The sequence below is a fragment of the Eumetopias jubatus genome, unplaced genomic scaffold (genome assembly GCF_037043125.1).
Source record: "Eumetopias jubatus isolate StellerSeaLion01/CBP00866 unplaced genomic scaffold, mEumJub1_p1.0 scaffold_5, whole genome shotgun sequence".
NCBI lineage: Eukaryota > Metazoa > Chordata > Mammalia > Carnivora > Otariidae > Eumetopias > Eumetopias jubatus.
Window position 1 is genome coordinate 125010493 of NW_028274811.1, and position 27810 is coordinate 125038302.

Consider the following 27810-nt stretch of genomic DNA (forward strand, 5'->3'; position numbering starts at 1 on the left):
GAAAGATTTTATTTATTCATTTGAGACAGATACAGAGAGAGAGAACATGAGCAGGGGGAGAGGCAGAGGGAGAGGGAGAAGCAGACTCCCCACTGAGCAGGGAGCTAGACATGGGGCTTGATCCCAGGACCCTGGGATCATGACCTGAGCCGAAGGCAGACGCTTAACCATCTGACCACTCAGGTGCCCTCAGTTGAGATCTCTTAATGGCAAGCATTCTCTTCCTATGGAAAAAAATATTTTCAGTATGTTCATGCACGAGAGAAGCTGATTTCTTGTCCCTCACTGATTGTATTGTTAACGATATGAATGATAAGTGCTACCCTCCCTGACTCACAAGGAAGTTAGGAGTGTAAAATGAAACTACATTTGAAAATTCATTGAAAATGTTATTGAGATGTGAAATAATTTTGCTACCTGATAGTATAAAATCAGGTAAGTAGATGAAATTCTAGAGTCCACTGGGGGGGCTTTTAGTTTAGTGGTTTTTTTTTTTTTAAAGATTTTATTTATTTATTTGAGAGAGAGTGAGAGAACACAAGCAGGGAGGGAGGGGCAGCGGGAGAGGGAGATACAGGCTCCCAGCTGAGCAGGGACACTGGGATCATGACCTGAACCGAAGGCAGACGCTTAACCACCTGAGCGACCCAGGCGCCCCATTTTAGTTTTTTAGTAATCTTTAGATTTAAATAATTTAGGATTATTGAGTTAGCAATATTATTTTTAAGGGTTTCCAGGGAAAGGAAATTGCACATTCATCTTTGAAACTTGTCTAGAAATTCTTATCATTTAAACTTCTATTACTCTAGGTAAATTTTTTTCTTTATAATTCCATTATCTGCTATGCAGTCTATCCTTTTCATGACTGAAAGACTATATAATCAACCATAATCTTGTTTAAATGAAATAATTGTATCTACTTCAAACATAAATGTCTGCTTAAATCATACCTAATAATATTATAAATGGTGTGCTTGTTTCACAAATTTTGGTGGAATACACTGGAGCCTGCTTATTGTACCTTCTTGATAAGAAGAGACATGGCGCCTTCAGTCCAGGTGCCTTAACATGAATCCTTTATTTCTTTTACTGAGGGAACTAGGAATCTGTGTTCTTCCCTAAGGACCATTTTGAAAGGAAACAGATTTAAAAAGTAATTATGATTGAAAAAAATAAATAAAAAAATAAAAAAGTAATTATGATTGGCAGTTAAAGGGTTTGCCTAACAGGTTTAGTAGCAGCAGAAAGTTTAGAAAAAATTCCCAACTTTTGTGTAGTACAGTCTTGAGGGCAGTCCTGTTTGTTGCACATTGTACGGGGAAAGCTGAAAGGGGCAGATGCAAAAAACAAGAAACCATAAATTAAGATGTATATTGGTGGCTTATGATTTTTATTGACTTTATATTCCTAAATTCTAACCTATTGGACCTTTTGTTTTCCAGAAAAAAATTCATGTTTTTAAAAGTGAAATTTCTATAAACACATTTCAGTCTTTTTTTTTTTTTTAAGATTTTATTTATTTATTTGACAGAGTGAGCATAAGTAGGGGGAGCAGCAGGGAGAAGGAGAAGGAGGCTTCCCTGCTGAGCAAGGAGCTTGATGCGGGGCTCGATCCCAGGACCCTGGGATCATGACCTGAGCCGAAGGCAGACTCTTAACTGACTGAGCCACTCAGGTGCCCCCATTTCAGTCTTTTTTAACACAAGTTTCCCCCTTCTGGTATTAATGTGTTATGTTTTTTTAATCAGAATATTCATTTAGTCTAAGCCCCTCATTTGAAAGGTATTGAGCATTACATAAAGATATATTATTCAATCAGTGGAGAAAATTTTTGTTGTCAATTCTAACGTGTGTTTTAGTGATTAAATCTTTAATTTTGTCTTTTTCATTTTTTTTTTTGCTAGAGATGCACCAAATCATGTGGAATTAACATTGATTGATAAGTCCAATGAAAAAAAGAAGATACGTAATCAGAAAGATAATCTTGAAAGAAAAGATCATGAAAAGTTATTACAAAATGCACTTCCTGTAATAGGTGTTTGGGAATTTGAACGTGATGATGATGAATATATTAAATTTCTTGATCTCTTCTTGAGTTATGTTCTTGAAAGAGACCTCCTTGATTCCAAGGATCCTGGCATTCCATTTCTAACCAGTTTTTCTGGACATCTTAGAGAACACGAACTTAATTCTTTACTTTTTGATGTACATACAACATTAAAACGACGTCAAGGCAAAACCAAAAGCCAGAATGTGTTTAGAGCTGGCTCCTGCTTTGTTGCTTCTGAGTCATATGAGTCTGAAAAATCAGAAAACCAAGCACTTTCAGCTTCAGTACTGGTTACTCAAGAAATCTGGCCATTTTTAGAGAACCCTTTGAATGAAGTCGATAAAAAGGAAGGGACAAGTGGATTGTTCGGTTTAAAACAAAAGTCAGTTTATAGAATACAAGATGACAGTTCAGAGAAACCTGTAATCCAGAGATTGTCAAACCATATTTTTTGGACTCCCAAGTCCACCAAAACTAGAAGATGTATTTTTAAAGCAATTCAATGCAATGATGTTAACCCTCAAGAAGATCTTCCTCTAGCACTAAACAGCACATTTAGCAGTATAAGAAGGCTGCTGGAATGGATGATAAGGTGGTCTAATAAAAGACTGCTCTGTGATCCTAGTCTCACTGAGTCATCCTGTGAATATAGTCCCGTCATTCGTGTAAAGACCTCTACAGCTGCCGTTCTTACATCATTGTGGCTTTTGGAACAACCATATTTTGCTACATGTAAGGCAAAAAATGCCATTTTTAAGGTAAGTACTTGAATTCTTTATTGTATACAATTGAGAATTCTCATTGTAGATTAAAACTTTTTTTATATTTATCCATCTGTTAAAGAGTCATCCAGTAACAAAGTTAATGACAGTGTTGATTACAATCTGCATAACCAGATTTTTTTTTTTCTTCAAGCGATTCCTTTAATTCTCAAAAATAATTAGGGTAAAATGTTTTCATAGAGGCTTTGAGGTTTTGAGGTTTTATGTGTGTTTATAAAAAAGAAAAAGGAGGAAAAATAATTTTAAGTAATACTATGATTGGTATTACATTTATATTCTTTTTATTTTTTTAAAGATTTTATTTATTTATTTGAGAGAGAGAATGAGATAGAGCATGAGAGGGGGGAGGGTCAGAGGGAGAAGCAGACTCCCTGCTGAGTAGGGAGCCCGATGCGGGACTCGATCCCGGGACTCCAGGATCATGACCTGAGCCGAAGGCAGTCGTTTAACCAACTGAACCACCCAGGCGCTCACATTTATATTCTTTCTCTTTCAACTTTCAGGTTGGTTCAGATGAAGGACTAGGCCTCTACACAGTTTTTATTACTGGTGTCTCATCATATGCATTAGGGGATCATTTTTCTTATAGTCTTGACTAGAATTTAGAGAACCAAACCTAGAAACGCAGATAGGTACCAGTAGAGAAGTTAGTGCTTATTAGCTATTTTTTCTTTTCTCTACCCGGTGGCAACTAGCAGGCTGCTCTTTTAACCTGTTTGCAAGAACAGATATTTTTACATAAATATCTTTTGATTGAGTGGTTGCTGTTGCACTGGAAAAGAAACTACGGAGATGAACTTTTTGGAAAACCAATTTATGTATGGTAAAGTAGTTGGGAAATGGACTTTTTTAATATTTGGAGAATTCCAATAGTTTCTAATTTTTTCTGTTTTATTTTCCCCTCAGCTTTATTGAGGTATAATTGGCAAAATTTTAAGATATTTGAAGTATACAGTGTGATGATTTAATAGACATATACATAGGGAAAGGTTTCCCTTCATCTAGTTAACACATTCAACACCTCACATACTTACTTTTTTTTTTTTTTTTGGTGAGACAAGTTCTACTCTCTTAGCAAATTTCAGCTATAGTTACCATATTACATTAGCTCCTCAGACCTTACTTAATTTATAACTTAAAGTTTGTATAGGCATACCTAGTTTTATTGTACTTTGTTTTATTATATGTTGCAGATACTGCATTTTATACAAATTGAAGACTTATAACAACCCCACATTGAGCAAAATCTGTACCATTTTCTAATAACATTTGTTCACCTCGTGTCTCTGTCACATTTTGACAATTCTTGCAATATCTTAAACTTTTCCATTATCCTTATATTTGTTATGTTGGTTTATGACCAGTAATCTTTGATGTTACTAGTGTAATTGCTTTGGGGCACCATGAACCATGCCCATATTAGATGATGAACTTCATCAATAAATGTGTACGTTTTGACTTTACCACCAACTGGCTGTTCCCCCATCTTGCTCCCTCTCCTTGGGCCTCCATGTTCCCTGAGACACAACAGTATTGAAATTAGTCCAGTTAATAACCCCACAATGGCTCCTAAGTTTAGTTCAAGTGAATCTCACTTTTAAGTCAAAACTTAGAAACAGTTAGGCTTAATGAAGAAGGCATGTTGAAGGCTGAGCTAGGCCAAAAGCTAGACTTCTTGCAACAAATAGTTAGCCATGTTGTGAATGCAAAGAAAAAGTTCTTGAAGGAAATTAAAAGTGCTAGTCCAGTGAACACATGAATGATAAGAACATGAAACAGCCTTATTGCTGATATGGAGAAACTTTTAGTGGTCTGGATGGAAGATCAGAGCAGCTACGGCATTCCCGTAGCAAGGTCTTGTCCAGAGCAAGACCCTGACTCTTCAATTCCATGAAGGCTGGGAGAGGTGAGGAAGCTGCAGAAGAAAAAATTGAAGCTAAGCAGAGGTTGGTTCATGAGGTTTAAAGAAAGAAGCCATCTTCATAACATAAAAGTGCAAGATGAAGTAGCAAGTGCTGATGTAGAAGCTCCTGCAAGGTATCCAGAAGATCTAGCTAGAATAATTAATGAAAGTGTTTACACTAAACAACAGATTTTCATTGTAGACAAGATAGCCTTATACTGGAAGAAGATGCCATCTAGGACTTGAATAGCTAGAAGGGAAAAGTCAATGCTTGGATTCAAAGGACAGGCTGATTCTCCCACGGGTGTCATTGAGCTTCCCTGTTCATTAGCATACAAGCAGAGGCAGCTGCTGCAGGCAGCTAACTGGACCCCACTTTTTGCTGAGCTTTACATAAACTGCGCATTTGTGCAACTGCCCTTCTGGGATAAACTGGCACCAGCCTTAGCACAGCAAGACCCTCCTACAGAGGATTAGTGTGGGTCCATGCCAGGTCCCTAAAATTTGGAGTTTTGAAACCCAGCTGGTGTGCCTGAGATAAAACAGGAGCACTGTACCACCAGGTGGGCAGATGGCTCAGACACAGGGTGAAGGCAAGGATCTGACAGAAGCCTGGGACACAGGAGGGGAGATTGTTTGCTCTTCTGTGAGGGCTTCCTGAACAGCGGTAGGCATGAACTCCCCTGTCCGGGGACAAGAGAGCAAGCTGATGCCATTTCCTCCTCCTCCCCCCACCCCCAGTCAGCACAGACGAACTTCAGTGAGCAGCATGGCACCCCACAGTGGAGGCTTGAACCACTTACACCAAGCCCCACCTCTCTGCACTCTGCAGGTGCTTCTGAACTAAGGCAAGTATGCCTGAGAGTCAGAGCAGCAGCTGCCCTGCGCTCCGCCCCCCGCCAGAAGATCAGCACAGACCCCCCCCCACATGCATTAAGCCTACTGACCATAGAGTGCTACAAAGCTTAAGGTCTAAGGGAAATAGGATCTAGCCCCTTTCTTTCAGCACATGCAGGGAGGGACAGAGGGGAAGGAGAGGTAGAGAGAATCTCACGCCCTCCGTGTTGAATGTGGGGCCTGACATGGGGCTCAGTCCCCCAACCCTGAGATCATGACCATAGCCAAAATCGGAGTCAGATGCTTAACCGACTGAGCCACCCAGGCGCCCTGGACCTGGCCTTGTTTAAGCAGACTAAAACACACCTAGTTAAAACTCGCCACACCCTGGACAGAGTCCAAATACTCCCCACTGCAGGAAAGGAGAAACTCTGCAGAGGACCTACCTGAGGGAAAGAGTAGCCAAAACATAACAGCAGGGTGCACACAGCATACCACCAGAAACACTTCATGAAGCACCAGGCCTTGGACAGTATAGAACCTCTTCTTAATATAGCTGTTACTCTCAGCAGCAGGAAACATAGCTTGCTTTCATAACACACAGAAGAGAGACCTAGACAAAATGCCAAGATGGAGGAATTGACCCCAAAAGAAAAAAGAGGTCATTGCCAGGGATCTAATCAAAACAGAAGTAATATGCCTGAACTGGAATTTAAAACAACAATCCTAAGAATACTGCTGGGCTTGAGAAAAGCATAGAAGACACCAGGGAGTCCCTTACTGCAGAGATACAAAACAAAAACTAGTCAGACTGAAATAAAAAATGCTATAACCAAGATGTAAAATTGACAGGATGTATTGACCACAGGATGGTAGAAGCAAAGGAATGAGTTAAGTTATGGAAAATAATGAAGCTGAAAAGAAGAGGGAAAGATTGGATCATGAATGTAGACTTAGGGAACTCAGCAACTCCATAAGGTGTAATAATATCTGTATCATAGGAGTCCCAGAAGAAGAAGAGAGAAAAAGGGGCAGAAGAATTATTTGAGCAAATTATAGGTGAAAACTTTCCTAATCTGGGGAAGGAAACAAACATCCAAATCCAGAAGGCACAGAGAATTCCCCATCAAAATCAACAAAAGCAGGCCAACACCAAGACATATTATAGTAAAATTTGCAAAATACAGAAATAAGGAAAGAATCCTGAAATCAGCAAGGGAAAAAACCCTAACTTACGAGGGAAGACACATAAGGTTAGCAGGTCTTTTCACTGAAACCTGGCAGGCCAGATGGGAGTGGAACGATATATTCAACATGCTGAATGGGGAAAATATGCAGCCAAGAATACTCTGTCTAGCAAGGCTGTCATTCAGAATAGAAGGAGAGAGAAAGAATTTCCCAAACAAAAACTAAAGGAGTTTGTGACTAAACCAGCCCTGCAAGAAATAGTAAAGGGGACTCTGAGTGGGAAGGAAAGACCAAAAGTAACAAGGACCAGAAAGGAACAGAGACAATCTACAGGAAAAGCGACCTTAGGGGTAATACAGTGACACTAAATTCTTATCTATCAATAATCACTCTGAGTGTAAATGGACTAAATGCTCCAATCAAAAGACATAGGATATCAGAATGGATAAAAACAAAAACAAGACCCATCTATATGCTACCTACAAGAGACTCATTTTAGACCTAAAGACACCTGCAGATTGAAAGTGAAGGGATAGAGAACCATGCTAATGGATGTCCAAGAAAGCTGGAGTAGCCATACTTATATCAGACAAACTATGTGTGTGTGTGTGTGTAGAACGAAACTTTAAAAATTTAAATTAGCCAACATAGCTAACCAACATCATTCTTTTTTTCAAAGATTTTATTTGTCAGAGAGAGAGAGAGCGCGCGCGCACAAACAGGAAGGGACAGGCAGAGCAGGCAGAGGGAGAAGCAGGCTCCCTGCTGAGCAGGGAGCCCGATGAGGGACTTGATCCCAGGACCCTGGGGTCATGACCTGAGCCGAAGGCAGACGCTTAACCGACTGAGCCACCCAGGCATCCCCAACATTGTTAGTTTTTGATACAACGTTCAATGATTCATTAGTTTCATATAACACCAAGTGCTCATCACATCACATGCCCATTAATGCCCATCAAACAACTATTTTAAACAAAAGACTATATATAATAAGAGATGAAAATGGGCACTTTATCACAATAAAGGGTCTATCCAGCAAGAAGATCTAACAATTGTAAATATTTATGCCCCCAACTTGGGAGCACCCAGATATATAAATCAATTAGTAACAACATGAACAAACTCATTGATAACAATACAGCAATAGTAGGGGACTATAACACCCCACTCACAGCAATTGATCATCTACGTAGAAAATCAACAAGGAAGCAAGGGCTTTGAATGACATCATGGGCCAGATGGACTTAACAGATCCGTTCAGAACACTACATCCTAAAGCAGCGGAATACAGATTCTTTCCAGTGCACATGGAAGATTCTCCAGAATAGATCACATACTGGGTCACAAATGAGGCCTCAAAAAGTACAAAAAGATTGAGATCATACCATGCATATTTTCAGACCACAATACTATGAAACTTGAAGTCAACCACAAGAAAAACAGAAATGGTCTTATGTAGGAGATAAACCTCATCAATCAGCTTTGCCTGAGCTTTTGGTTGGCTCTGAAATCTTTGTGATGGTCTAAGTCGTCTTTGTTCTTAGTGGTTCCTAGTAGTTGGGAGTATGCCAAGACCTATCAGTGTCCCAAAGGTGTGGGTCACATTTAGCATTTAAATATACAGTGACTGGAAGTTGGACTTTCAGGCAACATGTGACGAAGTGTGTAGGTAAGCCCTTTCTGGGGAGAAACTGTAAGATGGGTGTTTTTGCTTGCTGTGTGTGAAGTAGGCTGAGGTATATAGCTACGGGGGGGATGCTTCTCCAGTCATTAAGAACTGCTTCTTTGTTTGCTACATTCCTGTGGGACTCATAAATGCAAGTTCAGTTGGTTGTCAGAGACAGGTGATCTGGGGACCTGTCCTTCAGTCAGCAGCTGCAAAAGCTGGGGCACCCAAGAGTGTGTAGAGGCTGCTTGAAGGGAGATACTGGTGACTTGGAATGGGCTCAAGAGAGAAGGCAGGGGAAGTGTCCATCAGCTTCCCAGTCTCCGGGGTATCATAGCTAGCCCCTAGAAGTATGCAGCTGTGTTCCTTCCAGGAGAAGACTGGGAGATGGGTGTTTTCACCTGTTCCTCTGTGCTGAGCCTTTTGGGGATAGCTGTAACGAGTGCTCATGCACCTGTTAATAGCTGCTGCTTTGTTTGCTATGGTCTTGTGGGACTTAAGGATGCAACCTTCATTGGCTTTCAGAGCTAGGGGTTTTGGAGGCGCATAACCTCAAGTGGGAATCTTAAAAGTTAGAGTGCTAAGTGTGGAGTCTGAACCCTTCACTCCTCAGAGTGAAGTTGGGAGTTCCCTCCTGCTTATATGGTGCTGTGCCACCGGTGGGGTTTATGGTGAGAGTGTGTCTCAACCTTTCCTACCTGTCTCTGCGTGGATATTTTCTCATTTGCTTGATATGTAAGAATCCATCAGCTAGTTTCTAGATTTCTTTCAGCATTAATTGCTTTGTGTGTAGTGGTACATTCAGTGTGTCTGTGGGAGGAGGGGAGTTCAGGAGCCTCCTATGTCACCATCTTGGTTGACTTACCTCCACCCATTCTAATTCTGTATTTGTCCTCTTTCATTTCATTTTATTTTATTTTATTTTTTTGCTTTGTGGGAGAGAAAGAGAGAGCAAGAACTATGTTCCATTTTAAAGTGCCTTCATTCTGGGGTGCCTGGCTGGCTCAGTGGTAGAGCATGTGACTCTTGATCTTGGGGTTGTGAGTTCAAGCCCCATATTGGGTATAGAGATTACTTTAAAAAAATTAAAAATTAAAATTAAAATAAAAAAATGAAGTGCCTTCATTCTAAAATAATTTATTCTAGGTCGCAGGGGATGTGTGTGTATTTTGTTTTTGTGAGATCTCTTTCATTTCTTGAGATCCATGTCTGTTATCCCTAAAGGTAGTTTAAGATACTGTGATATTTGTTGTCACTGAAATTTCATTTTCTAGGTGTTGCATACCCAAATTTCTAAATAAGAGACTTAAAAAAGGTACATCCCTGTATTTTTTAGCTGCATATATTTTTATCTGCATTTATTTTTACCCATTGTGTCATATTGGAATAATTACTAAGTGCCTGTATAATAGCCAAAAGAGTTAAGGGAAAGCAACTTTACATTTTATGTTATTGTTTTGTGACTTGAAAACATTGGTAACATACCTTACAAATTTGGGTTTTTTAAAATTTATTTTTATATATTTTTTAGAGATTTTATTTTTTTTATTTGAGAGAGAGAGCACGCATGGGGGGTGAGCAGAGGGCGAATGACAAGCATATTCCATGCTGAATGCAGAGCCCAATGCAGGGCTCAATCCCAGGACCCTGTGATCATGACCTGAGCCCAAATCAAGTCAAATGCTTAACTGACTGAGCCACCCCCCTTACAAATTTGTAAGGCTGATTTCTTTCCAATACTATTTAGGTAGTCAGATTTGTTTTTTTCCAGGTAGAATAAAGACTTGATCATTGCCTCAGCATCAAATATTGAGTTGTAGAAATGCAGTAAATACTTGATAAATGAATGAAAGATTTAATCAGGAGTAGGTCTGTAGAAAATATTAATAATCTAAAAACATAATGAAAAGTATGGGATTCGATTGTGAATGCTAACTAATGTAAATCGTTTGTTTTTAGGTGCTAGAGAATCATTACTCTCAGACTCAGAGTGGACCAAACATTGAAAGTGATTGCAAAACAGATGCTGGATGTTCTTTCATAGTATCCACTCAAGGTGGGACTGAGGAAAAAAATGATCAAAATGAATCTCATCAAAGTATCTTGAAGTAAGTTTTTGAGTATACATTCCTTTTCAGTGGATGATACCTGTTTGATGGTGTTTGGGCTTAGCGGCAAGAATCGAACCCTTGAAAAGTAAAGGAATGAGTATTTCTTTGAGCTTTGGAGAAGGAGGAAGTGAGTACTTTCTGAAGTGCTTTAACAATTAATTGCAAAATATGTTTCTTCCCTGATGGTCTAGCTTATATCTTCTGAGAGAGGAGCTAATTCTCATTCTGAGAGATCCTCTCTTACTATATTAATTAATTTCCTGTGTCAGAGGAAGTTAAGCTAATCATTTCATCCATTTTTACATATGAAGTAATATATCTTTGAATAACAAGGTTGACCCTTTAATAGCAGGAAGATTCCTTTCTGAGAATGGCAGATTTCATAGGTTGAAATTATTCCAGTTATTTGAGTAAATAAAAATGGGGATGTTTAGTCATTCATTGAACAGCCTTTTTTTGAGCTTCTACTATGGACCAGACATGGTTAAAAAACAGAACACTATAAATATGAAACCTAATGTTCCTTTTCAGTAAACGGAATCAATTGAAAGCAAGCTTTTTGTTTCTAAGAATGAGTTATAATTCTGTTTTTGTCAGTAGAATGCCAACTGAAGCATACAGTCTTGAAATAAAAGAAACCAAAGATGAGATTATTTCTGTTACTGATGATACTGAAAAAGAATTTATAGATATTGATGAGGATCTTTTAGAAGTAGAAACATTTAACCAAGAGGAAATGGAAATATACCTATCAGACTATGAAGGTCAGTTCATTTGGCTAATCTTTTTATTTGGCTTTTATTAATTTGAAGTTGGTGAATGATTATCTGAGATAATTTATTTAGTCTTGTATCTAAATTAGTATGTTTACAATTGCCTAAAACCAAAAGTTAAAAGAGAGCATGGGGTACCTAGGTGGCTCAGTTGGGTAAGCATCCAACGCTTGGTTTTAGCTCAGTTTGTGACCTCAGGGCCATGGGGTCAAGCCCTACGGCAGGCTCTACACTTGGTGGGCAGTCTGCTCGAGATTCTCTCTGTCCCTTTCCCTCTGCCCCTCCCCAATGAAAATGAATAAATCTTAAAAAAAAAAGAGCGTAATATTTATTTATTTTTTTAATGATTTTATTTATTTGAGAGAGAGAGAATGAGAGATAGAGAGCACGAGAGGGAAGAGGGTCAGAGGGAGAAGCAGACTCCCTGCTGAGCAGGGACCCCGATGCGGGACTCGATCCCAGGACTCCAGGATCATGACCTGAGCCGAAGGCAGTCACCTAACCAACTGAGCCACCCAGGCGCCCAAGAGCGTAGTATTTATGAAATGTTGAACACATTAACTCTTAACCTGAATTTACAATTCTTGGGCTTTTTGCCTTGGTTATGTAACTATCATGGGCCTCTTCATTTTTGTGAACCAATTCTGTGAACCTTTCCTTGGCAGTCTTTGATAAAACAGAAACTCTTAGAGCTTTGCATGGAGTTAAACACACTGATATGAGGTCTCTCAAGACTCATCTGGGATCCACTTGATGAAGAGGGGTTATCTCTAGGTGTTTTTTTTTTTTTTTTTAAAGATTTTATTTATTTATTTGAGAGAGAGAGAGAGAGCACACGAGGTGGGGAGAGTCAGAGGGAGAAGCAGACTCCCCGCTGAGCAGGGAGCCCGACGCGGGACTTGATCCAGGAACTCCAGGCTCATGACCTGAGCTGAAGGCAGTTGCTCAACCACCTGAGCCACCCAAGCACCCAATCTCTAGGTGTTTTTAAAAAAAAACATTTTTATATGTCTGTTGACCATTTGTATGTCTTGTTTGGAGAAATGTCTGTTCATGTCGTCTGCCCATTTCTTTTTTTTTTTTTTTCTTTAAGATTTTATTTATTTGAGAGAAAGAATGAGAGAGAGAGCACATGAGAGGGGAGAAGGTCAGAGGGAGAAGCAGACTCCCTGCCGAGCAGGGAGCCCGATGCGGGACTCGATCCCGGGACTCCAGGATCATGACCTGAGCCGAAGGCAGTGGCTTAACCAACTGAGCCACCCAGGCGCCCCGTCTGCCCATTTCTTGATTGGATTATTTGTTCTTTGGGTGTTGAGTTTGATAAGTTCTTCATAGATTTTGGATGCTAGTCCTTTATCTGATAAGACATTTGCAAATATCTTCTCCAATTCTGTCGATACTTAACATCACTCGGCATCAGGGGAATACAAATCAAAACCACAATGAGATATCACCTCACACTGGTCAGAATGGCTAAAATTAACAAGTCAGGGAGTGACAGATATTGGCGAGGATGCAGAGAAAGGGGAACCCTCCTACACTGTTGGTGGGAATGCAGTCTGGTGCAGCCACTCTGGAGAAGAGTATGGAGGTTCCTCAAAAAGTTGAAAATAGAGCTACCCTCGACCCAGCAATTGCACTAGTAGGTCTTTACCCTGAAGATACGATTGTAGTGATCTGAAGGGGCACCTGCACTCTAATGTTTATAGCAGCAATGTCCACAATAGCCAAACTATGGAAAGAGCCCAGATGTCCATCAACAGATGAATAGATAAAGAAGATATGGTATATATTTACAATGGAATACACTCAACCATCAAAAAAAAATGAGCTGTCATCATCAAGACAGTATGGTACTGGCACAAAAACACACATAGATCAGTGGAACAGAATAGAGAGCCCAGAAATGGACCCTCAACTCTGTGGTCACCTAATCTTTGACAAAGCAGGAAAGAATGTCCAATGGAAAAAAGACAGTCTCTTCAACAAATGGTGTTGGGAAAATTGGACAGCCACATGCAGAAGAATGAAACTGGACCATTTCCTTACACCACACACAAAAATAGACTCCAAATGGTTGAAAGACCTAAACGTGAGACGGGAGTTCATCAACATCCTAAAGGAGAACACAGGCAAGCAACCTCTTCAACCTCAGCCACAGCAACTTCTTCCTAGAAACATCGCCAAAGGCAAGGGAAGCAAGGGCATAAATGAACTCTTGGGACCTCATCAAGATGAAAAGCTTTTGCATAGCAAAAGAAACAGTCCACAAAACCAAAAGACAACCGACAGAATGGGAGAAGGTATTTGCAAATGACATATCAGATAAAGGGCTAGTATCCAAAATCTATAAAGAACTTCTTAAACTCAACACCCAAAGAACAAATGATCCAATCAAGAAATGGGCAGAAGACACAAACAGACATTTTTCCAAAGAAGACATCCAAACGGCCAACAGACACATGAAAAAGTGCTCAACATCGCTCGGCATCAGGGAAATCCAAATCAAAACCTCAATGAGATATCACCTCACACCCGTCAGAATGACTAAAATTAACAAGTCAGGAAATGACAGACGTTGGCAGGGATGCGGAGAAAGGGGAACCCTCCTACACTGTTGGTGGGAATGCAAGCTGGTGCAACCACTCTGGAAAACGTATGGAGGTTCTTCAAAAAGTTGAAAATAGAGCTACCATACGAGCCAGCTATTGCACTACTGGGTATTTACCCCAAAGATACAAATGTAGGGATCTGAAGGGGTACGTGCAACCCGATGTTTATAGCAGCAGTGTCCACAATAGCCAAACTGTGGAAAGAGCCAAGATGTCCATTGACAGATGAATGGATAAAGAAGAGGTGGTGTATATATATACAATGGAATATTATGCAGCCATCAAAAAGAATGAAATCTTGCCATTTGCAACAAAGTGGATGGAACTGGAGGGTATTAGGCTGAGCGAAATAAGTCAATCAGAGAAAGACATGTATCATATGACCTCACTGATATGAGGAATTCTTAATCTCAGGAAACAAACAGGGTTGCTGGAGTGGTGGGGGGTGGGAGGGGTGGGGTGGCTGGGTGATAGATATTGGGGAGGGTATGTGCTATGGTGAGCGCTGTGAATTGTGCAAGACTGTTAAATCACAGATGTGTACCTCTGAAGCAAATAATACATTATATGTTAAAAAAAAAAAAAGGAAGAAGATAGCAGGAGGGGAGAATGAAGGGCGGGAAATCAGAGGGGGAGATGAACCATGAGAGACTATGGACTCTGAAAAACAAACTGAGGGTTCTAGAGGTGAGGAGGTTGGGGGATGGGTTAGCCTGGTGATGGGTATTAAGGAGGCCACGTACTGCATGGAGCACTGGGTGTTATACGCAAACAAGGAATCATGGAACACTACATCAAAAACTAATGATGTAATGTATGGTGATTAACATAACAATAAAAAACCAACAAAAAATGAAATCTTGCCATTTGCAATGACATGAGTGGAATTAGAAGGTATTATGCTAAGCAAAATAAGTCAATCAGACAAAAGCAATTACCATATGATCTCACTCATATGTGGAATTTTAAGAAACAAAACAGAGGATCATGGGGGAAAGGAGGGGAAAATAAAACGAGATGAAATCAGAGAGGGAGACAAACTGTAAGAGACTCTTAATCATAGGAAACAAACAGAGTTGCTGGAGGAGAGGGTGTGGGGGGGCGGTAACAGTGATGGACTTTAAGGAGGGCATGTGATACAATGAGCACTGGGTATTGTATAAGACTGATGAATCTCTGACCTCTACCTCTGAAACTAATACACTATATGTTAATTAATTGAATTTAATTAAAAAAACTTTTTATAAGCAGGATAGAAAATATTTCTGCCATTATAATTGTTGCCTGTAATATTCCTGAACCTTATAAAAAGTAAACTGATTTTAGGTAATAAATACTAAGTAATTGGCTTTAGATTTTTGTAATTTTTTCCCCTAAGTTCCTGCTAGATTTCGTATTCTAGTAGTCAGTGTATTTTCAGTGAAATGTAAAAATATTCCCGTTCTCTTTGAGCAGTATTAATTTCTTGAGATCTTATTGTTTGTCACTTGAATCCTGTAGCTGTCATACATCTGGTATAAGCAACATTTGATTTTTGAAGTGTGTAGACCATCTCTTTATATTTCAAGATGTAATTTTACATTTCTGCATTTAAAACCAGTTTGGCCATAATCTAGACGCATGCTTCTAATTCATATACCTGCACATATGACCTTTGTGAACAGAAATTTGCATGTATAATCTGTGTTTACTTGTAACTTTCTGGTAATATACTGCTTATATCTGTGGATTCAGGTGTCTGAAGTGAATACCAATTAAAGAAACCTAGGCCATGTTCATTGGTTATACATGTTTGGAATGTTAACCAAAAAAAAAAAAGTAAACTGATTTTCTTCTTTTTTTTTTTTTTAGATTTTATTTATTAGCGAGAGAGAGAGAGAGCATAAGCGGCAGGGAGGGTAGAGAGAGGGAGGGAGAAGCAGAATCCCCGCTTTGCAAGGAGCCTGTTGAGGGACTTGGTCCCAGGACCCTGGGATTATGACCTGAGCCAAAGGCAGATGCTTAACCGACTGAGGCACCCAGGTGCCCCTAAACTGATTTTTTTCAAATGGTCACTTTTCTCTTTCTCCTTATTTCCCTATAGAAGGTACCAAAGAGCCTGTTGGAAGTCTTAAAAGTTCCACTGTTGCCATTAACATGCAGACTTTACCACAACATTTAGAAGTAAGTCAATAAATAGTGGATAATGTTATTTAAATAATACTTAAGTGTTTTTATTTAATCATTCAACCAAGGCTATTATCTTTTTAAAAGTACACTGTGGGTTGTAGAGAATAGCCAGACCATGCAGCATTTTTCTTTCACTGAAATTCTATCATTAGTAAGATGTCTAATAATTTCAGGCAATTAAATTTTTATTTCATAAACTGCTATAGTAAATTAACTTAATCAAGAGTAATAGAAGTGTTCTATATTCAAAATGTATAATTCAGCTGTAATATGCAGCTTTTGCACATATATCACTTGTATGCATTATTTGTTTTCTCAAAACTGTGCAGTGCATTTTCAGTTGGAACACAGACATTTCTAATTATTGAAAAAATTCCTTCAAAAAGGATTAGTTTTTCCTGTTTATAGTTGTTTTCAGATTGTACTTATTAATCATGTAGTGATGGGTATATGTAATTTACAGGGTATTTTTAAATGTAGTGTAAATAATTTCCACTGACCTCGTTTGTCTTTGTATTTTAATATCCTCAGAGCCTCAGGGTGATGGGCCAAAGGCAATTCACACAGTTAAAAATCTGATCAGAGCAGCACTGGGAATTCATTTTAATGTTTGGTTTCTCTTGCTTTTAGACTGTTGTTACCCCAAGTGAGTGGTTAATGTGAAACTCAGGACACCTAAGACAGTAATACCTATTTATATAACCCCTTTTCTTTTTGGGTACTATTAATTTTAACAGCATTCCACAGGAGAGGTTCAGTGTTCAAGGGAAGAACCATTGAAGACATGTATGGAGAAAAAATCAAGTGAACAGGAAGGGTAAGTAAGGGGGAAAAAAATAAGGAAGTGATTGTTACTGCCATCAGGGATTCATTTGTTGAAGAGGTTATTTTTCTCATAATATACAATATATATTTTATGGTGATATTGTGTTCCTAGTGAAATTTAACTTTATAGCAATGGTAAATGATGATCTTCAGTAAATGTTATAAACTTCTAAATTTTGGTAGGGTGAAATAAGTAATGATATCTAAAATGCCTTTTGTTCTCCCATCACTATCAGCCTTATCAAAGTAAAATACAGCTGTAAATAGAGTTTATTCACCTGCTAATTAGGGGAACACCTTGTCATACTGACTCCATTTTTCTTGAATCAAATAAAGAACTATTATGAATCCCAATATGTTTGTATAATTGTTCACTGTTACGGTGTGACTACTGCACACTATAGGGCTATTCAGCTGGCTAGCATATTATTGCTTCACGGAGAGCCAAAGGCAGTTTTAATCTATTGCAGATGTGACATGATTTCTTAATTTTTAGAATTTTTGAAGTTTTAGAATTTTAGAACTACCTTGGATAAGAGAGGCAACATAATTAGGTTTTCTTTCTCTTCTCAGTATAAAAATTTTGTTCATTTCTCTGGAGAGTTAAAAAAATGTATATCTTTTTAAGATTTTATTTATTTGAGAGAGAGAGAGTGTGAGAGAGAGAGATATCACAAGCAGGGGGGAGGAGCAGAGGGAGAAGCAGACTCCCCGCTGAGCTGGGATCCAGATGCAGTACTCGATCCCAGGACTCTGGGATCATGACCTAAACCAAAGGCAGACGCCCAACCAACTTAGCCACCCAGGCGCCCAAAAAAAAAATATTTTAAATGTGATGTGCCTTTACAAATAGATATTTCTATTAATAAAAAACTAGTCTTTACAGTTTTAAATGTAATGAGGGCTCTGTAGTGTTTCTGAGCAAAGTCTGCTTCTGCCATAGGTGGAATTTGAGGTCCCAGCTAACCTCACTTCCCCACGTTAGATTCTTTTTTTTTTTTTAAAGATTTTTATTTATTTATTTGAGAGAGAGAATGAGAGATAGCACAAGAGGGAAGAGGGTCAGGGGGAGAAGTAGACTCTCTGCTGAGCAGGGAGCCCGATGCGGAACTCGATCCTGGGACTCCAGGATCATGACCTGAGCCGAAGGCAGTCGCTTAACCAACTGAGCCACCCAGGTGCCCCCCCACATTAGATTCTTTTATTTCTGAGGGGCAGTCAGCAGTGTTCTAGTTATATGTTCAGTCATCCAGACATATTCTTTGCTTTTTGTTTACATCTGTTACTAATTGCTATGGAGACAAATATAAATAGATTGTAATTATGAGCTAAGCATTATAGAGGATTAGAGAATGTTTAGACTCTTAGATGGCTGAGCATTAGATCCCCTGTATCTTAGGAAACGTGAAGAATATCTTCTTAATCAGTTATTAATCTTTAATTCTAGTATGATCGAAGCCTTTTCAAATCCTGAACACACTGTTCCTTACTCATTTTGTGTAGATAGAAGTTCAGAAATTTCTAGGTAAGAATTTTTGTATACTCTACCATTTTGATATAATCATATTTTACAAGTAGATAAGGGAATGAGATGATGTCTACTGTGCCATTTTGAAATAATTCTAAATGTTTTGACAAAATTAATAGTAAAATGAAGGCAACACAAAGCATTGAAAGAGCAATGTAGGTACACATTTCTGACACCTTTAAGTTTATTATTGGAATATTTTCCTCTAACAACTGTGTTTTAAAAAAATTAATTAAATTTTTTTAATTTAAATAAAAAAATAAATTAAAAAAATTACATTTTTTTTAACCTGCAATGTTTCCCTACTGGTATGTTTCATTAAGTGCAATACAGAAACTATTCTAGAATAGTCTTTTCTGAAAAAAAGTATAGTTGACCCTTGGACAATACTGGTTTGAGTCACTTGGGACCCCTTACAAAATTTTTTCGATAAAAACAATATAGTACTCTAAATATATTTTTTCTTCCTTATGACTTTCTTAATAACATTTTCTTTTCTCTAGCTTACTTTGTTGTAGGAATACAGTATGTAACACACAACATACAAAATATGTAAATCAACTGTTTATGTTATAGTAGGGTTTCTGGTCATCAGTAGGCTATGACTAGTTACGTTTTTGAGGAGTCAAGTTATATGTGGATTTTCAACTGTATGGGGGTTGGCCCCCCAACCCCCTTGTTGTTAAAGGGTCAACTGTAGTGGATATATTAATTAAAGTTGCTTATTTTCAGCCTCTAACAGATTTCTAATAGTGTATGAAATGCTTTTAATTCTCTCATAGAACAGATTCATCCAGTTCTGTCTTTTGAACTTCTTCGACAGAGATTGAATAGTGTGTTTAGTATTTAGAAATTTTGCTGAAATAGGATAACATAGCATAACCTTACTTTAGAAGAATTCTCCATTATTGGAATTTATCTCGTTGCTACTTGTTGGAAACAAAGGCCAATAAAGTTGTCTTAAAATAGGCAAGTCGAGGGGCACCTGGGTGCCTCAGTCGTTAAGCCTCTGCTTTCAGCTCAGGTCATGATCCCATAGTCCTGGGATTGAGCCCCACATCAGGCTCCCTGCTTGACGGGAAGCCTGCTTCTCCCTCTCCCACTCCCCCTGCTTGTGTTCCTGCTCTTGCTATCTCTCTCTCTCTGTCAAATAAATAAATAAAATCTTAAAAAAAAAATAAATAAGAATAGGCAAGTTGGTTATAATGCCTGTTTTTCATGGATTTGCCAAATAAAGTTTTGTTACTGAGCGTGTTAGTGTTAGATGCTTTTGATAAAAGGCAAATATTGCTGAAAGGGAATGAATGTAAACCCAAATAATCTAAATGTGATTCAATATATTCTTTTCTTTTTTTTTTTTAAAGATTTTATTTATTTATTTGAGAGAGAGAGAATGAGAGATAGAGAGCACAAGAGGGAAGAGGGTCAGAGGGAGAAGCAGACTCCCCGCCGAGCAGGGAGCCTGATGTGGGACTCGATCCCGGGACTCCAGGATCATGACCTGAGCCGAAGGCAGTCGCCCAACCAACTGAGCCACCCAGGCGCCCTATTCTTTTCTTTTTAGAGATAATGATCAATTTAGTTGGATATAATAATACCTGCTCCCTTATTTAGTTTGTGAAATCAATTTGCTTAGAGAACATTTGAGTACCTGCTGTGTTTAAGAATCATCCCCAATCATTTTATTTAAAAAAACCAAAAACTTATTTTGATCTTTAGTTTTTATTGCTGTGTAGGCATTTTTTGTTAGGGTTTAATTATAAATACAAACTTTGTGATTTGTTTGGAAATGAAATGTTCACAGTGCTGTTGTTTCACATTTAATGATGATCAGGAGTTTGCACTACCCATCTTAGAATTAAACATTTTTTTTAACCCATACTTTCTCTAGTTTTCTTAACTCTATTCTGGATCATTAAATTTAGTAACAAAAAATATTCCTGGTATAACTCATCAGAATAATGGTCTCAAACTCAGGTGTTTGCAGGGACCAGGCAAGTCAAATAAATGTGTGAACTGTTCTGGGTTGTAACACCATAGGGAGGGGACCATGGCTGACTAGATGTTACATCTCCCTTAATAAAACAGCATTCACATGAGCACTGTGCTGATGACAAATGCGTCTGGTGGCTAAGGAGTACGGAGTGATAAGCTTTAGGGTTTAAATTTCCTGAAAACTTCCAGAAGGCCTTTAGAAGAAAAAGGTGAGATCAAAATATTCAGATTGTAGACATCTGATTTGGTTTTTTCTTGATTGTGTTTTTTGTATATATGCTTCCACCTAGTGCACAGATCTCTGCATTTAAAGATAAATCTTCCTCAGTTCCACCTTTCGTATCAAATGGAGTCAGTGTTGCTTCACAAACACCTGGGCCAACACTTCAGCAGACCCAGAGAAATGAACCCAGGGCTCAATTGCCAGATTCTTCAGATTCTGTTAGGCAGATGCTCCAAGATGAAATGTTTAAATTAGTTCAGGTAAGCACATCTCCCTATAAACAAGTAAATCTACACGTATGATATATAATTAAGGATTTTAAATATGAACAAACTTTTAGAAATGGCCAAATTGAAATTAAATTTTAGGGTTGGTTTCTCTGCTTTGGGCACTCTTTATTATTCAGAGGTTCCTAACTCAAGCCCTTGAGGGCCTAGAGTCCAGGCTGAGCTACTTACTTCTCGCAATGACTTCTTACACCTGAGCTCTTTGGGATACAGAGCTGCCCCCAAAAATCAGGTGGGTGACAATCAAACCAGACCAGCGGACTCTAGCTCAGAGGTAGCCAGAGTTTTTTTTGTTTGTTTGTTTGTTTTTTAACACAATCTGTCACATCATATTTCTTATCTTCAAACTGAACTTTGGCTTGGTTTGAAGTTGTCAGCTGCATTTTAAAGTACTGTTCACTTTGAATTTTGTCATCTTTTTCTCAATTGGTTATCCTTTTCTTTACCAACAATTTTAAGTTATTTCCTTTTTCTCTTTTATTTCTTAAAACATTAACTTCCCTCAAGTTTAATCCTCTATTCATGTATTCTACGCTCACTTCCACATCCTTTTATGTGATATACCATTTTTATACTGATGCTTGGCACTAATTTTCTCTTTGAACTAAGGGCCCTGATGAGAATACTTTTTCAGTATGTCTCATTGTCTCATGAAACTTACTGAAACTGACTTTATCTTGATTTTTCCCAGTCCCCTCTTTCCCTTTTCCATTTAGTAGCATTAACTATTCTACCAGCTTAAAATTTTCGAAAGATTTCTGAAATTTTTTTTTGGATTACCAAGGGACTTTGCTGGTAGCTGCCCTGTATATTTAACAAATTCTCCAAATAATTCTGACACACACGAAGGATTAAGAATCACTGTCTTAGGGAGACATCTTTGCCTTTTTTTCACTACCTATATCCAGTGTTCTTCGGTGCCCTCCTGATTCTTTTGCCCACACTGTATGTCAGTACAGTACTTGCTATTTCTATAGCTAATAGCCAGCTTTAGACTCAGAACTTCATACTTCCATTGTCTTATATATACATTTCCTAAGACATTCTTCTTCAGGTGCTATTTTAATACTGTTACTTTCCTGGTTTAAAATGTTCAGTAAATTTCAGGTACCAATTTGTATAATATCAAATCAGTCTAAATACAGAGTAAAAGGAAATACACTAAAAATCTCAGTACTAGTTATCTTTGAGGATAGGATAATGAGTGATTTTTATTTTCTTTTTTGTGTTTCTCTTTTTTTTTCTGTAATAAGCATGTATTTTTTTTTTTAATACTTGAAGGGAAATTACATTTTTTTTAACCTGCAATGTTTCCCTACTGGTATGTTTCATTAAGTGCAAATTCTTCTGTTGGACTTGAAAGACCCACCACCAGCTTTTACCTTCCGTCTTTTCCCTTTATACTCTCCTAAATCCAGTGGTTCTCAAAGTGTGGTCCCTGGATCAGTAGCATCAGCATCACTTAGATATTAGAAATATAAATTCTCAGGCCCCATCCCAGACCTACTGAAATCAGAAACTCTGGGAATGGGGCTCAGCAAAGAGTGCTTTCACGAGTCCTCCAGGTGATTCTGATTGCATGCTCAAGCTTGGGAACTCCTGCACTGCCTATCCTCTCATTATAGCTGCTATTAATTTGCTGTTCCACTAAGCCAGCGTTTATGCTAGTGGTTCCCATGCTTTACCACATACTGAGACACCTTGTTATCTTAAAAAATACTAATCCTGGCTTCCATCCCCAGATATTCTGATTTTATTGGTCTGGGTGTGGTCTGGCCATGGGGATTTTTAAATGCTTCTCAGGTGATTCTAACGTGTAGCAGTTAGTCAACCACTGGCGCATGCCTTTGCCTTTCACCTTGTCTGCCTTTCCAGGGGAATTCCTCACTCTTCACCTGTTTGCTAATCTTTGCTTTTTTTTTTTTTTTTTAAAGATTTTATTTATTTATTTGAGAGAGAGAGAATGAGAGATAGCACGAGAGGGAAGAGGGTCAGAGGGAGAAGCACACTCCCTGCTGAGCAGGGAGCCCGATGTGGGACTTGATCCTGGGACTCCAGGATCATGACCTGAGCCGAAGGCAGTCACTTAACCAACTGAGCCACCCAGGCGCCCTAATCTTTGCTTTTTTCTTTCCTGAAAACCTGATCGCAATACACTCATTTTAGGACTTCTTTAATTATCCTCATTCCATTCCATCAGATCACTCCTTTATGATCTCTGGGGTGTTTATGTAAAGTGCTTTATAGATAGTCCCAAGGCTCATTATGAGTTTATATTTCCAGTTGACAGCTCCTTGAAAACAGGAAGGTATTCTTTTTCCCTTTTTAAAAAAATCTCTCCCAGCTCTGCTTCCTGCTCAGCATTCATGGGTCTGACATATTAAGACGGAAGTATGACTATTGGTGGAATACTCAGATGATTGTTGTTGATTCTTTAGATTTTTTCACTATATTTTAAAATGTTTAATTTTTATTTTATTTTAGCTGCAACAGATCAACTTCATGAGCCTAATGCAAATAGTAGGATCATCCTTTACTAACCTCCCAGATATACATCAACTTCTACAGCAGCCTCAGCCTGTGCCTTTGGTGGGAAGTCGAGTATCAAACCCCACAAGAGGGAGTAGTGATGTTGATGACACCAGTAGAAATTTCAAGGACAGATCTTTTATTAAACCACAGTCCATGGGCGAGTACACCACAGAGCCTGGCAAGAAGAGTCCACACGACCATAAAGGAATTGTGCAGTCTGATCAGAATAGTAATGGAAATTTACAGGTAATACATTTAAAGATACCATTGAAGTTCTAGTAGTTCAGTTGTCGGCTTTTTGTTATTTGAGCAAATAACTTTTTGGCAGTTATTACATTCCACTCCCTCCAAGATATATTGAACATCATGTACAAAATAAGTTTATAATATATTCTAAACTTATGTAATAGATTTTTTTTTCTCTTCCAGAATGTACCACATGGGAGTGTTCCTTTATGTCAGTTAGAAGGCCTGCCTCCCAGCACAGGATTGACTCCAGCATCTCCAAGCTTCCCAGCCACTGCACTGTCTCCAGCTCCTGCTGGAAACACTCCCTTTCACCTTCTGTCTCCATCTTCTGCCGTCCCGAAGACACCTAGACTCATCCCAGCTGCAAAAACTTTCAGACCTGGGGATGGTTTTCCTTTGCTTCAGTTTCAGGCTAAGCATGAATTTAAGTCCCTTTCCTTCCATACAGGAAGAGTTCCGCAAGTTCCCTTCAGGCTCCTACCGCAGCCAAGAGAGGCATGGGGATTATCGGATTCCTTCCAGCCTCCTTTGCCACAGAGAACAGTGCACACCACTTCAGTGTCCCATTTGAGTTTGAGCCACTATAATACTGAAGCCATAAAAAAAGCAGTTGAGCAGAAGAAATGGCCATTAACTGTAATTACAGAAATACCTAAGCATGTGAACTTGGATCAGTATGTTGGTCAAGAAAACTTTACACCTCAACAGGACTCTTCAGTATTTATAAAACCAGGGAAAATACTTGATGTTAAGCCAGGATCCCTTGAGATATCTCCTCAGAATTCCTTTGGACTTCCATTATTGCACCTGCAACTTAAACCTCCTTATATATTTTCCTCTGCCTCAAGAGCGTCAGTAACAATTCCTTCAATACCTACCAGAACTGTAGCAGAAGAAAGAAAATACCCAAGACTGTCATTACTTCATTCATGCCTATCCCCAGAAAACACGGTAATGATTTTTGCAGAGTGATGCAAAAACAGTCCTGCATTTTTCATACCATAAATACTACACATAGAATGAAAAGCTCTTACACATTTCTTTTTAAAAAATAATGGTTCTAGGGCGCCTGGGTGGCTCAGTTGGTTAAGCGACTGCCTTCAGCTCAGGTCATGATCCTGGAGTCCCAGGATTGAGTCCCGCATCGGGCTCCCTGCTCAGCGGGGAGTCTGCTTCTCTGACCCTTCCCCCTCTCATGTGCTGTCTCTCTCTCTCTCTCAAATAAATAAATAAAATCTTTTAAAAAAATAGTGGTGCTAAAAAAATTAAAAATTAATAAAAATAATGCTTTTGTTATGGGAAGTAACATAAAATTCTAGTTTAAAATGGTAATTAGGTGGGGCGCCTGGGTGGCTTAGTCGTTAAGCGTCTGCCTTCAGCTCCAGTCATGATCCCAGGGTCCTGAAATCAAGCCCTGCATCGGGCTCCCTGCTCCGTGGGAAGCCTGCTTCTCCCTCTCCCACTCCCCCTGCTTGTGTTCCCTCTCTGGCTGTCTCTCTCTCTCTCTCTCTCAAATAAATAAAAAATCTTTTAAAAATAAATAAAATGGTAATTAGGAATTTTAAAGCTGTTAGATCTGTCTTGTATGCCAATACTAGAATTCGTGAGACTTTTTTAAGATTTTATTTATCTGTCAGAGAGAAAGCACAAGCAGAGAGAGTGACAGGCAGACAGAAGCAGGCTCCCCGCTGAGCAGGGAGCCCGATGTGGGACTCAATCCCAGGACCCTGGGATCATGACCTGAGCTGAAGGCAGACGCTCTAACCAACTGAACCACCCAGGCATCCCTCGTGGGACTTTTTTGTAGGTATTTCTTCTGCTCAGAGAAGAAATAAAATGACCAGTATTCTTGTGCACGTGGGTCGGGTGTGTGTGTGTTAAGTGTGCACACATGCATTATTTAATATTCCTAGTAATTTTGATATGATGGCCTTCAAATCTGTTATAGTTTAAAACAGTTAAATAGACCCAGACCTATAAATAGTTGTGCCTATTTTAAAAATGGTGTATTTTTAAAGTACTTAAAAAGATAGAATCTTTATAAACCCACAGAATCCTCTTTAAAGTTGTAAGCTTTGATTTATGAAATTCATATTGTTTAGGCTCTAATTTTATAAGTCAGTGGTACCATCTTACGAAGCTAATTGAATTTATGCTCTGGTGCACTTTTAATTTTAAGATTTGAAGACAGTATTGGGAAAAGAAATGGTCATTGTTTAGAGGAGGTACTTATGCCTTCTTTTATTCTGAATATACTATGAACAGAAAAGAAAAGATTAAAGGTGTGGAAAAGTAAACATTTTGAGAGGGATTTAAAGAAATTTTATTAGGATGGTATAATGAACTCCCAAGTTACATTACCTGACATCAGTACTTATTAACATACTGCTAATCTGTTCCATGCATAATCTCCACTTCTCTGTATCTTCCCTGTTTGAAAGAATTTTAAGTCAAATGCCAGACATTATGTATTTTATTTATAATATAAGGAAGATTTTTAATATAGAAAAGAAAAAGATTGGGGCGCCTGGGTGGCTCAGTCGTTAAGCGTCTGCCTTCGGCTCAGGTCATGGTCCCAGGGTCGTGGGATCGAGCCCCGCATCAGGCTCCCTGCTCAGCGGGAAGCCTGCTTCTCCCTTTCCCACTCCCCCTGCTTATGTTCCCTCTCTTGCTGTGTCTTTCTCTGTCAAATAAATAAAATCTTAAAAAAAGAAAAAAAAAAAGATTAGGACTTCTAGCTTAGTTTCTGAAATAAGATGACCCAGTTAGCATTTCTTGTCCTTGAAAATCATTTATTCTTTAAGCTTTAGATTCTCATCTTACCAGGCCAAATTAATTTGTTATCCTGATATGGTCTATCTCTCGCACATTTTAACTTAATTTAAACAAATGTTTTTCTCGATTTTTATTAACATATAATTGAGGTTTGTAATTTTAAATTATCACGCTTTATTTCTTCTAGTACCAAAACCCACAACTTATTCCACTTGAAAACCTCATTGCATTCAAACAAAGCCAAGAGAAACTAACACATAATTTATTTGAACGAGGCGATTCTGGACACCTTCAGCTTCTAAATGTCAAAATAGAACCATCTGAAGTGAGACAAGGAAAGGACAGTAAAAAAAGGCAAGTTTTAAGTGAAATTTCATTTGAGAATATCACTTACCTGCAAATGTATTATTAGTTAAAATATCATAGTTATAATGGTGAAAGTTATCTGGTTCATCCTCCCCGCCTATGCACAACTGCAAATTCAGTTTTCTTATCAGGTGTCATGCATTTGAACACATCTTGTGATGAGGAAAATTCCTATAGTGTGAGAGGGAAATATTATTGTTTCCATTTTATTAAGGAATTCTTTACTGGAATTCATAGGCTGGAAGATTCTTTTATATTTTTCTGTAACATTATCAGCAGTTTACTTTTTGTAGGATAAATATTTGGTATCTCATACAATATTCCATGTGCTATCTAATGCACTGAAGTAAAATTGTTATTCATCTTACCATAGCCTCCAGATTCTTACATAAGAAGTGTTTCAGGACACTAAGAAACATGCATGTAAAAAGCAAGGCTGTGACTTCTGATGAAGAGCATTTATGCTGTTTTACTCATAATGGATATTCAAAAGTGTATTGACTGGTAGATTACTACTGAGTCTAGAAAATACTTTAAGAATTTAACATTTAGGGGCACCTGGGTGGCTCAGTTGGTTGGGCGTCTGCCTTCAGCTCAGGTCATGATCCCAGGATCCTGAGACTGAGCCCCTGAGTCAGGCTTCCTGCTCAGCAGGGGGTCTGCTTCTCCCTCTGCCCCTCCCCCTGCTCGTGCTCTCTCTCTCTCCCTCTCTCTCAAATAAATAAAATCTTAAAAAAAAAAAGAATTTCACGTTTATCAGACCCTAAAATCTACTACCAGTGCTCTCTTTCTAGAAATGGTTCCTTCCTTCCATCTTTTTCAGGTATTCCCTCGTCAAAGTAAGTCTTCTCCTTAACTTTTTGGGCCCTCTTTCCTCCTTGCTGGGATTTCGCTAAGGTGACTTAAGTGTGCTTAACTTCTTCAAAAGGGTGACTGGAG

At 38.6% G+C, this 27810-nt stretch overlaps 1 protein-coding gene across 1 annotated transcript in view; it reads left to right on the forward strand.

Annotated features, from left to right (window-relative positions):
- CPLANE1 (ciliogenesis and planar polarity effector complex subunit 1) overlaps window positions 1-27810 on the forward strand; it is a 122636-nt gene that overhangs the window by 44291 nt on the left and 50535 nt on the right. Inside the window, exons 25-33 of the mRNA XM_028098015.2 lie at window positions 1905-2808; window positions 10386-10534; window positions 11138-11301; window positions 16006-16085; window positions 16829-16908; window positions 20730-20922; window positions 23434-23727; window positions 23911-24681; window positions 26693-26859. Coding sequence (XP_027953816.2) covers window positions 1905-2808; window positions 10386-10534; window positions 11138-11301; window positions 16006-16085; window positions 16829-16908; window positions 20730-20922; window positions 23434-23727; window positions 23911-24681; window positions 26693-26859 — 2802 coding nt within the window. The remainder of the gene's footprint in view (window positions 1-1904; window positions 2809-10385; window positions 10535-11137; window positions 11302-16005; window positions 16086-16828; window positions 16909-20729; window positions 20923-23433; window positions 23728-23910; window positions 24682-26692; window positions 26860-27810) is intronic.